Raw genomic sequence first — 12,659 nt, forward strand, 5'->3', positions numbered from 1 at the left:
TTATAGTCTTTTTGGTATGACTTGGCCGGGCATCGAACATCGAACCCACGACCTCCCAGTCTCAGGGCGGACACTCATACCACAAGGCCACTGAGCTGGTAAACGGTGCTTCTATCCTACCACACACAGTAAAATATGATTCCTGTGTAAGTTTATGTGGCCCTAGAACACAATATTTTGTAGGCCTTCAAAGATGGGTCAAAATCCTCAAAATGGCTGGTACTGGTGCTGGCTCTGCCACAAATGGCTGGAATTTAAACAACCATCAGTTGAACAATTATCTGAATGAATAAGAAAATACATTTGTGAGGCTTCTCATAGTACCTGTTCCATGCTTAGCTGATGTCGTTCCAGTGCCTGACGGAAGCCCATCTTTCCATGGAAGAAACCACGCTCGTTGACGAGTGTAGAGGCTTGTCGGAGGCTCTGACACACAGGTATACCTTCTGATAGGTTGGCATGGAGCCCAATTGGGATGCTGTGTCTGATAGAAAAAGTCCATTAGTTCTTTTTCAACCTCATCGTTAATTCAGACTAAACTTTTTATTTATTTATTTATTTTTAACTTTCTGCCTTCACACACGTTAACGCCAGTGTTTCCCAATCACTGTGCCACGGCACACTGGTGTGCCATGAGAGATATTCGGCTGTGCCGTGGGGATAACTATTTCCAATAATAGTTACGAAGCACATTGTAAATAGGATTGCCAAATCACTGGTCAGTTAGCGCAAGGCCTGGTCATCCACTTACTAATCGAGCATGCATGGCTAATCGGAGAATCTTCAGATTTCATGTTGTGTCAGTCCGATTGTTCTGCATCAGCACATATTTAATTTGCTGCTGTGTGCATTTGATAACAGTGACGCTCTGATGACCGTGGTGCGTTTGCATACTGATGGAAATCCCAACATGGAGTTAAACCGGAGAACCTGGATTGTTCACTTCCACCAACATAAAATACTCAGTCAAGTTGTGACACCTTGACTGTGATCACCACTGAGCTGCCATGCCAGAACAGCAGTGTCTTTAAACGTGACTTTGTTCATATCGTCACAATATTTATAGGGCTAGTCTAAAACAGTTAGTCAAGTTGATTATTTTGGATTTTAATCACAATCACTTTCAATAGTTTATTCCTTACACTGTTTAAAACCTATTTAAAAAAACTCACTTTTATTAAAAAAAATACAATTTCAAAAATCTAGTGTATTTATTTATTTGTATTCAATTATTCCACTTTCTCTATATATACATACATAGGAGTAGGACTTTATTTATATAGCATGTTGACAACGTCTTTCGTAATATAACAAATTTAATTATAGAAGCTGGTGTAATGCCAAACAGATTTTTGTTAGTGGTGTGCCCCGAGATTTTTTTCCAATGAAAAGGTGTGCCGTGGATGAAAACATTTTGGGAAACACTCTTCTACGCCATTGACTTTATTCATCTATTTCATTTCTTGCACTTTTTTGCCATTCAATTTGCCAAAATCTCACTTCTCATTCTGTCAAACGATACAGTTTATGCCTTCTGATTCCAAGAATTTACCCTCACCAAATATTCTACATTGTCCCCATTACAAGACCCATAAATATTTGGACTCATTCAGTTTTTCCCATCTAATTTCTTGGCTGATTCATGCCGTTCCAACTTTAAACTAATCCGCTCAATCCTCCTAATCTTCCACAATATTCCACAAATTTTAATTCAGACTATGAGTCTTCACCTGCGCTCTCTTCAGAAATTCTATTCTCTAATTGCTTTTGGGTTTTATTATGCATTAAAATATATATATATATATACATATATATATATATACACACACACACACACACACACACACACACACACACACACACACACACACACACACACACACACACACACACACACATATATATATATACCGTATTTTTCAGACCATAAGTCGCTTCGGAGTATAGGTTGCACCAGCCATAAAATGCACTATAAAGTGAAAAAATCATATATAAGTCGCACCGGAGTATAAGTCGCACTTTTGGGGCAAATTTATTTGTCAAAATCCAACACCAAGAACAGACATGAACCAGCAACAACAGGCTAAACGATACGGTATGCTAACGTGACATATACACAAACGAGGAGCTGAGAACGGGCCTGACGTAACATTCAGAGTTATTCAAATAAGTATTAAATAAATAACACGTTTATCAAACCATTTGTGTAAACCATGGTTTAATAAACGTGGTTTTATTAAACCATTAATGGATTCATTAAATCCATCGATCGTCCTTCATGCAAACAATGCCGCATATGCGCCGTGCCGCTGCGCGCACACCGCACAGATCTAGTATATAATTATATTGTAGCGTTAACAAAGCACCAGGACAGACGTGGGCTTGGTAAACGGCTCTTTATTTAACAAAACAAGCGTTCAACGAGCCAGCAACTACTGAACTGTAACGATAAAAACATATACAAGTTGCGACACGAAATAAAATATATCAAATAACGATAACATAAATACGTTTTTCAAACCTTGTGTCACTTCAAATAATTAAACCCTTCAAACGTGGGGCCCTTCGTCATCTTAGTCATCCCGTGATCGAATCCTTTGTCCTTATGTAAATAACCGCTGCGATGCTGACGTCGCTTGCTGTTCAAACGACAGTAATCCCTTGCTACGTTGCGGTTCGTTTAGCTCGGTTTCACTACATCGCGGATTTTTGAATTTTGAAAATTTGTGAAGAAATTCACATATAAGTCGCTCCTGAGTATGTCGGCCCCCCACCCAAACTAGGAAAAAAAACACGACTTATAGACCAAAATTACGGTATATACCAAAATTACGGTATATATATATATATATATATATATATATATATATATATATATATATATATATATAGTGGCCGGGCCTTTGCCTATGTGCAAATTTTTACTTTTACAAGTTAGTTTTAGGCAATTGACACGTATATATAAGGAGGCTCGGTGGGGCAGTGGGTAGCACGTCCGCCTCACAGTTAGGAGGGTGCGGGTTCGATTCCATCTCCCGCCCTCCCTGTGTGGAGTTTGCATGTTCTCCCCGTGTCTGTGTGGGTTTTCTCCAGGCACTCCGGTTTCCTCCCACATCCCAAAAACATGCTTGATAGGCCGATTGAGCACTCCAAATTATCCCTAGGCGCGAGTGCGAGTGCGAATGGTTGTTCGTCTCTGTGTGCCCTGCGATTGGTTGGCAACCAGTTCAGGGTGTCCCCCGCCTACTGCCCGATGACGGCTGGGATAGCACGCCCGTGACCCCTGTGGACTAAGCGGTTCAGAAAATGGATGGATGGATGGATATATATATATATATATATATATATATATATACTGCAAATACACACACACATATACACATATATATATATACATATATATATATATATATATATATATATATATATATATATATATATATATATATATATATATATATATATATATATGTGTGTGTGTGTGTGTAATTATGTGTGTGTGTATTTGCTGAGTAGGCCCTAGATCCAACTAAATAACTTGTCTACAAGTGATGAAAACCCAATCACAAATGCACATTGTAGCCGTGTAAAAACACTTAGTTGTCCGCGTAAGTTAAGTTAACAAGTGGAAATGATGTGACGAAAGTAGCGCCAAAATGCTGCCGAAAATATGGCGGATGTTGTCGCATCACTGCTGTCAGTTAGGTTTACAGAGGCAAGCCGATATCCGCAAGATGCCATCGCAGCGGGCAAATGCTTGAGAGTTGCTGAGGGTAACATTGACATTGCTCTCGAACAGCTGGCCGGCTGCTTCACTGAACCCAAATAAAAACAACATTTTCTCAACGGATTTACACAATTCACGAAAATGATACTTTTGACGAAAAAAACCACGGAAAATTCTCATCCCTGTTCCCCTCTTTAAGAAGGGGGATCAGAGGGTGTATTCCAACTACAGAGAAATCACACTCCTTGGCCTAACTGGTAAGGGGTATTCAGGGGTGCTGGAGAGAAGGGTCCATCGGGAGGTCGAATCTCGGATTCAGGAGGAGCAGTGTGGTTTTTGTCCTGGCCGTGGTGTCTTGACCAGCTCTATACCCTCGGCAGGATCCTCAAGGGTGCATGGAAGTTCATTCAACCAGTCCAAGTGTGTTGTGGACTTGGAGAACGCGATCAGCCATGTCCCTCGGGAAGTTCTGTGGAGGGTCTGTGAGTACGGGGTGCCTAACCAACTGATAAGGGCTCCTATGTATCATCGATGCCAGAGTTTGGTCCGCATTTCCAGCAGTAAGTGGGATTCGTTCCCAGTGAGGGTTGGTCTCCGCCAAGGCTGCCTTTTGTCACCGATTCTGTTCATAACATTATGGACAAAATTTCTAGGCGCAGCCAAGGTGTTGAGGTTGTCCGGTTTGGGGACCTCAGCATTGCGTCTCTGCTTTTTGCAGACGACGTGGTGCTGTTGGATTCTTCAAGCCGTGATCTCCAGCTCTCACTGGAGTGTGAAGCAGTCGAGATGAGGATCAGCATCTCCAAATCTGAGTCCATGGTCCTCAGTCGGAAAAGGGTGGAATGCCCTCTCCGGATTGGGGATGAGATCCTGCCCCAAATGGAGTTCAAGTATCTTGGTGTCTTGTCCACGAGTGAGGGCAGGATGGAGCGTGAGATCGACAGGGGATCGTCTGTCGTGCGGACCCTGTACCGGTCCAACGTGGTGAAGAGAGAGCTGAGCCAAAAGGCAAAGCTAAGGTATAGTGAAAATAAAAAAATTAAATAAAAACCCCTTTTTAATATTTTTTTGTAATTTTTCATTTTTATTTCTAGCTTGTTGTGGTTTTCAGGTTTGACAGTGTCCACTGGAAGGTTGTGCAGGTATGAGAATTTTCCACGGATCCGCGGATTTCCGTGCTTTTTTTTCTTTGAAAGTATCATTTTCGTGAATTGTGTAAATTTGTTGAGAAAATATTTTTTTATATGGGGAGGAGCGGCCGGCCAGCTGGCCGGGCAATGTTAGCCTCCGCGACTAGCGAGCATCCCCTTTAGGTTTTGTGTATTCTCTGTCAAGATATGATCAGCTAGAGAGGTCGCGGCACTAGGAACATTAAAGGAGCACATCGAAACAAAAAACACAAACCTACATTTGTACTTTTACAAGCATGTGGGTTTAGAAAGTAACATGATGTTACGTGTAAGCTAGTTTTAGGCAATTGTCATGATTTTGTTAAAGAACAAATCCCCCCCGCTACTTTTCAGTGCTTTTTCACATTTGACATTCTCATCCCTGGTTGTGTCACGTCTTCACTCTCGGCCTGCTGGCCAGCTGATACGCCCTCTGCGCTAAACCTCAGGAGCGCGCATCACCAATACCGAATGCATGTGCTAATGGCGCTGAACGCCACCACCTGTCCCGTGGTACCCGCTGATTTGGGCGTGTACTGTATATAGATGCCATTCGCTGATCCATCCTCGCCGTTTTGTCTGCTTTGACACACGTACACTTGCCACCAAATTCACATTTGCCTAATCCGCTGGGTAGCGATACACCTGGTTGGTTGTCTTGGCTCAACACCTGATTCCTGTAACGAGATGCCACCGCAACGCATGACGCAAGCTCCCTGTCAGTTGCCTTGTGCACCTGCTCTGCTGGCGTTCCAGCCTCCCTTTCCCCCTTTTCACATTCCCCAAATAAACGCTTTGTGCTCCACATGGTTGTCCTACCTCGAGCATGACAGGCTGGCTGCCGCGCTTCCCACGCTTGTCCGCAGTGACGCACATTGCTCAGAGGCACACACTGCGCTATCAGCGTGTATTTAAATGCCATTCTCCTGTCACTTATAAACCTGCGAAGTAGCGCATTTGCTAGTCACTACTGGAAAATGCGCACCATACACTACGTTGTGGGCGACACTGGCATCCCTGAACTGTTGTGGGACCTTTTTCTCATGCCACATGGACCGGAATAGCAGAGTCAGTTTCTGTATCATAGCAGGGCCTTCTGCCTTTTACATTTCAGCAGGGATAGCGTTGAATCCAGTTGCTTTGCCAAAGGAGAGTTGCTTGACAGTCTTCCTGATTTCTTCAGTGGTGAGGTTGTCCAGGTCAAGGTTGGCTTCTACTTGAGGCAGGCGGTCTATGGCTTCGTCGTTGACTGAGGCTGGGCTGTTGAGAACGTTGTTGAAATTTTCAGCCCATCTCTCCAGTATCTGCTTCAGCACGTCGTAAAAACGGTTGGAATTGTGGCTGTCAGCATAGCCCTGATTTCATCTGCCTTGTTGCTGAACCAGTTGTTCTGCATCTTGTGTTACTTCTGGATTTTCCTTTTTGCATTGCTGGAGGCATCCCTCTTGGGTCACGAGGATGGGTCGTTCTGATGCGTTTGAAGGAGTTGTTTCTCTGTGAGCAGCACAGCTTCCTTGTTTTCATCAAACCAGTTTTGGTTACGCTGGGCAGCAAGTCCAATGTGTTCAGAGGCAGTTGAGTATACGGCGTCTCTGAAGGTTGACCTCTATGCTGGCCCATCATTGTGCATCATATCAGTTAGATTATTCTCAAGGTCCTTGGAGAAGTCCTCTGCAATTTTGCAGCTCTTCAACTTGGAGATGTTCAGGTGCAGGTGGGCGTTTGGTGGTCGAACTCGGACGTCCACCATAGGAGGGCCTTACCGGTGGCCACTTGAAAGAAATGGCCGGACTCGGTGTGGGTCGCCATCAAATCTCTCTGGATTTCCCACCTGAGGTTCCGGGCGTGCTGGTCGTGATTTGGTAGTTCGTTCTGTGACAGAAAAAAACGAGCTGGACAACCAAATGCGACACGCTGTTTATTGGGGAAATCGGGGGTGGAGTTCCAAGAGCAAGACGGAATCGTGGTCAGTGGTTGGTTGTTCGGTCAGGGCTGGCGGTGTTTGGGCTTGGTCGTTAGACAGGCGGAGGTCACCATCTGGTTGAGGGCCAGGCAAGATGCTATTTGGAGGAGGACAGCGGATGACTCATGAGCCTGACCCAGAGGTCATCTCGAGGCCCAGACAAGATGCACTTGCAGTTTATTTTAAAAGCATATGAGGACAACATATGACCTAATGGAAGAATACTTGCATACGACCTACGTACAGACTATAAAACGTTCATTCCGAACGAGAGTAGTGGTCTTCCGGTCAGGGCTTTGCCCCTGTGCGCTGCCTTTGAGCCAAGAACGCCGTTTAGACGAAGATAGATTTTTCATCCTTTTTATATATCTATATACTGCATTTTTCGGAGTATAAATCACAAGTTTTTTTCATAGTTCGGGTGGATCGACTTATGTGAAATTATTTACAAATTTTTACTTGATCATTAACACATTACTTACTAGTATAGTTGATCACTTCACATGTTATTTTCACTTTAAACCGCATGAGGGTGCACTATGGCTGTGAAATAATTGGAGCCTCACTGTCAATAAGTTCCATTCACTGACTTCCGGAGTCAGGAGATTTAATGATTTGAAATGATATCGCCTGAAAACGTCCTTCAAAATAAAGCACCCTACCTCAAAGCGAAGCACGGCTGAATAACATAAATAACATGGAGAATTCTTAACACATACTGTAAATATCGTTTTAGAACGGCTTTTAATATAATAACAATTTTAAAAACAAGGTAAAAGTGTACATACTGTAAATATGTTTTTCGAACTATTTTATTACGATAACGAGTTTTCTATAATAATGTATAACACTCGTGTTTCTAAAACTCTTATTATTATAACATTTTTTTAATGAAAAGGTACACGTGTATGCACTGCAATTGTGTGGGCACTCCCTGCCTTCTGCTGACGTGTGGGCAACATTCGTGCCATAATTCAATTTCTGTTCCATTGTCTACACAGATGTTGGAATGTGGGTGGGGTGATTGATATTGTAATTTGATTGTGGGGAAGACTGATGAAGGTGCGGGGGTCTGGGCTCTGCGGCTAGCCATTTGCTGGGTTGGCGCGGGTGGAGGACAACGGCATTGATCGTCCCAGTACTGGCCAGGCTGGAATGAATCAGTATAACATGCCGGGCCCTCCTCTTGCGTCCCTTGTTGTGGCTGAGTCGTACCCGCTCCAGGTGTGTGCTGAAGGCATGGTAGCAAGTGAGATTAAGACAGGATGATGGGAGGATGAATGAGGACAAGCAGGGAATGCATGTACGACATTGGGATGTGCACGACTGTAACTGAGGCCCGGTGGACTTCAATGTCTACCTGCTCACGGCCAGCATGAAGTTACATGTTGTGGGAGAAGGCCCGTTTCCTGTGGTTGGACAAGACAGGACCATCTGGTCCAGCCGGGATGAGTATGATAATGTGTCCAGGACACCCTGCTGGTCCCGTCTGCTCCCCAAAAACTCTATTGACACATTACGTGAATGTGTCAAAAGGGGGGGGGAGTAGAATAATTTAGCCTAATGGAAGATTCAATGTTTTGTCAAATGTAATTGTTTTTGGAGTCTTAACAGGACATGTAAGAATTCAACACACAGTCATGAGAGGAGCATTGTCTATGTGAAGCCCTGTGAGACTGCTTGTGATTTAGGGCTATACAAATAAACTTGACTTGAGCAGAAGAACATCTCAAAAGACTGCAAAGGTTGCAGAAAAGATTTGCTCAGCAAACTACTGCGGATACGGAAGCAAAGACCGAGGTCCAGATCACTCCAACGTTCTGGCTGAAGGTCCCAGTGCGCCCCAGTCAAGGGTTCCTGCAAGGAACCAGATCCGCCATCGACAGCGTCCCCACCCCCAGTTCAAACAGAGGCAGAATAATCCTCTTCCCCCTTGGTGGCCAGGTAGTCTACCCTGGCCCACTGAAGACTGAAGACAACGACCGCGCGGCAGACATTTCCAGGTTCTCCACGGACGGAGCAGGGCTGCAAAGGGGGTGAGAATTGTGCTCACCCTCCACCAGTGGGCGTGCCAAGCCCCCAACGGCTGAACAATCACGAGCAATTTTTTGTCTTCAACTGTTGGTATTGGTGACGCTCTGGTCGCCTAAGGTAGAGGGTCCGTGTGAGACTTTTCCTGCATTATAACATCTTGCCGCAGGGTTTTCACTCACACACTAAAATTGAACTGGAATATTGAGGCAAAGCCTCCTCTTCACTGGGAATCACTGCTGTCATTGTTTGCTGTTTTTTTTAACAAGTATGACCCATCACGATCCCCTACATATCTCCTATCATTTACTTTTTTAGTGTTGTTTTTTTTGTGCTCTGTTTTTGTTGACCTCTTTTGAGGTCAAAAGGGGGATTGAAGAGGGAGCAACAGCAATGTGTACATGTTCTATTAGGGTGGACAATCTCTGTACAATATGATGCTCATATATGTACAATTCTTTTATTTTATGCAAACATAACTGCTCAATCAGAACACGAATACAACACACAACTGTATGAACACACACACGTAGGCAAACACGCGCACACACACTCAGGTACAAAATGGTCATGTGACAAGTTCCCACCTTTCCGGGCATTATAAAAGAAGCTGACCTGGAGACAGAAGCTGTTGTTTCATCTGCTGCCGTGCCGTGTGTATTGGCCGCCATTAAACAACCCAAAATCTTGCCAATAAAGAACCAACTCTAAACTCCACACCTTTGCTTTCCTGGCTCAACAACGGACATCCCGCACAACACGCAACAGTAGAATAATAACTAGAAATTGCAATTCCTGGAGAAATTGAGTGTGAAGGCGAAGACACTTCACACTATTGTTATTCTACTTTTTACGTAAAATGAAAAAAAGGGAAACATTTAAAATGGCGAATTAATGAGAAATGATGTTGAATAAATTAAATGGGTAAAATGATGTGTTAAAATGAAAAGCAGGAAAAATGAGTTTGGGAAAATAATATGTTAAATAAAGGAGAAATGAAAATGGTTAATTAATTATGATAAATGATGTTGAATAAAAAATTGGTAAAATGATGTGTTAAAATATAAAGCGGGAAAATTGAGTTTGGGAAACAAAATGATAAATGATGAGACATAAAATGAATAAATGAATAAAAAATTATGAAGTGCCCCGTTAATAAAATGATGATAAAGATGAGTTCGGTAAAAAAATCACGATTAAAGTGGATATTGAGAAAGTTGCCCAATGCGGGGCTCAAAACCATGAGGTTAGGAGCCTAATGCTCTAACTACTGTGCTAAACAGTGTCTTACTACTGATGCGCTGGAATGATGATAAATGATGAGAAATAAAATGAATATGAATGAAGTGCCCCGTTAATAATGATGTGTTAAAATTAATGAGGTAAAAAAATCATGATAAAAGTGGATGTTGAGAAAGTTGCCCAGTGCGGGGCTCGAACCCACAACAATGAAGTTAGGAGTCTGATGCTTTACCTACTGAGCTAAACAGTGTATTAAAGCGCTGGAATTTGCTTAATAAAGGACAAAATGGTAGAAGCGCGCTAATGTGTAATGATAAGATGATAGAAGATAATGTGAGATTCGAACCCACTCGGGAAAATGGCTCGTGTTGTATGTGCCATTAAGAATGAAAGAGGGATTTTAAGGCACATATTTGCTAATTACGCAAAAACGGTAAATGTTATGAACAAAAAAAAATGGTAGCAAGCATGCCGTGAATTTTTGGAACGTGTGAAAGTTGGAATGGGGTGAATCGGTTAAAGCATGTGGGACTAGTTAGGTGTCAAAAAAGTGGGAGGAATAAGTTGTTTAATAACTAGAATTGGCAATTTCTGGAGATTGCGTGTGATGGCGAAGGCACTTCACATTATTGTGGGACTCGAAATAATGATTAAATGAAATAAAAATGGTAAATTAATTATGATGACGTTGAATGAAATAAATTATTAAAACAAAATAATGATTAAATGAAATAAAAATGGTAAATTAATTATGATGATTAAATAAAATAAAAATGGTAAATTAATTATGATGATGTTGAATGAAATAAATTATTGAAACGAAATAATGATTAAATGAAATAAAAATGGTGAATTAATTATGATGATTAAATAAAATAAAAATGGTAAATTAATTATGATGATGATGTTGAATGAAATAAATTATTAAAATGCTATTTTTAAATTAAAATGAAATGAATAAATAAATGAATGAATAAAAAATAACAGCCACTGTCAGATTCAAACTCACTCAGCAAAGTGGCAAGCGTTGAATGTGCCATTCTCTACTTACTGAGCTAACCAGTGACATACTATCGAAGCGGTAGAATAATGCTAAATCCAAAGAAATAAATTGATTAAAAAAATGGTAAATTAAATATGATGATGTTGATTGAAATAAATTATTGAAATGTGTAAAAATTAATTGAATAAATGAATGAATAAAAAATGACGGCCAATGTTAGATTCGAACTCACTCGGGAACATGGCTCGTGTTGAATGTGCCATTAAGAATGAATGGGGGATTTTAAGGCACAAATTTGCTAATTATGCAAAAACGGTAAATGTTATGAACAAATAAAATACTAGCACTCATGCCGTGAATTTTTGGAACGTGTGAAAGTTGGAATGGGGTGAATCGGTTAAAGCATGTGGGAGTAGTTGGGTGTCAAAAAAGTGGGAGGAATAAAGTAATATAATAATAACTAGAATTGGCAATTTCTGGAGAAATTGCGTGTGAAGGCGAAGGCACTTCACACTATTGTGGGACTCGAAATGATGATTAAATGACATAAAAATGGTAAATTGATGATTAAATAAAATAAAAATGTTAAATTAATGATGATGATGAAAATAATTATTAAAGTGATGTGTTAAAATTGAATGAATGAAAAAAAATAATGGCCAAGCGGGATTTGAACTCGCACGGGAAAAGCGCTCGTGCTCCAAATTCCAGTCTCTTCTTACTGAGCTAAACAGCGGCTTAGTGTTGCTGTGGTGGAATGATGCTATTAAACGAGAAACAAAAATGGTAAATGACGTTTGGTAAAATGATGTTTTTAAATTAAAATTAAATGAATGAATAAATGAATGAATGAAAAATAAATAAATAAAAAATAAATGGGTTAAATAAATGAGAATAATAAGAATTAGAATTGCCAATTTCTGGAGAAATTGCGTGTGAAGGCGAAGGCACTTCACACTATTGTGGGACTCGAAATGATGATTAAATGACATAAAAATGGTAAATTAATAATGATGATTAAATATAATAAAAATGGTAAATTAATGATGATGATGAAAATAATTATTAAAGTGATGTGTTAAAATTGAATGAATGAAAAAAAAATAATGGGCAAGCGTGATTCGAACTCACACGGGAACAGCGCTCGTGTTTAAAGCTCCATTCTCTTCTTACTGAGCTAAACAGCGACTTAGTGTTACTGTGGTGGAATGATGCTATTAATCAAGAAATAAAGATGGTAAATGACGTTTGGTAAAATGATGTTTTTAACTTAAAATTAAATGAATAACTAAATTGAATGAATGAAAAATAAATAAATAAAAAATAAAAGAGTTAAATAAATGAGTTAAGGAAAGAAATCATGAAAAAAGTTGTCAGATGTCAAAATTCGAACTCCCTCGTGAACGTCGCTCGTGTCTAATGCGCTCAAAATAATGATTAAATGAAATAAAAATGGTTAATTAATAATGATTAAATAAAATAAAAATGGTAAACTAATGATGATGAAAATAATTATTAAAATGT

General features: G+C 40.6%; 1 protein-coding gene across 3 annotated transcripts in view; it reads right to left on the reverse strand.

Annotated features, from left to right (window-relative positions):
• The window catches only part of ydjc (YdjC chitooligosaccharide deacetylase homolog), a 62,295-nt gene that overhangs the window by 22,088 nt on the left and 27,548 nt on the right, over positions 1 to 12,659 (reverse strand). For all 3 annotated transcript variants that reach the window (XM_085908997.1, XM_085908999.1, XM_085908996.1), the window contains exon 3: positions 325 to 484. In XM_085908997.1, the coding sequence (XP_085765123.1) occupies positions 325 to 484 (160 nt within the window). The remainder of the gene's footprint in view (positions 1 to 324; positions 485 to 12,659) is intronic.

Source organism: Syngnathus leptorhynchus, chromosome 4, assembly GCF_054491065.1.
Source record: "Syngnathus leptorhynchus isolate UIUO chromosome 4, UIUO_Slep, whole genome shotgun sequence".
In the NCBI taxonomy this organism is placed as follows: Eukaryota; Metazoa; Chordata; class Actinopteri; order Syngnathiformes; family Syngnathidae; genus Syngnathus; species Syngnathus leptorhynchus.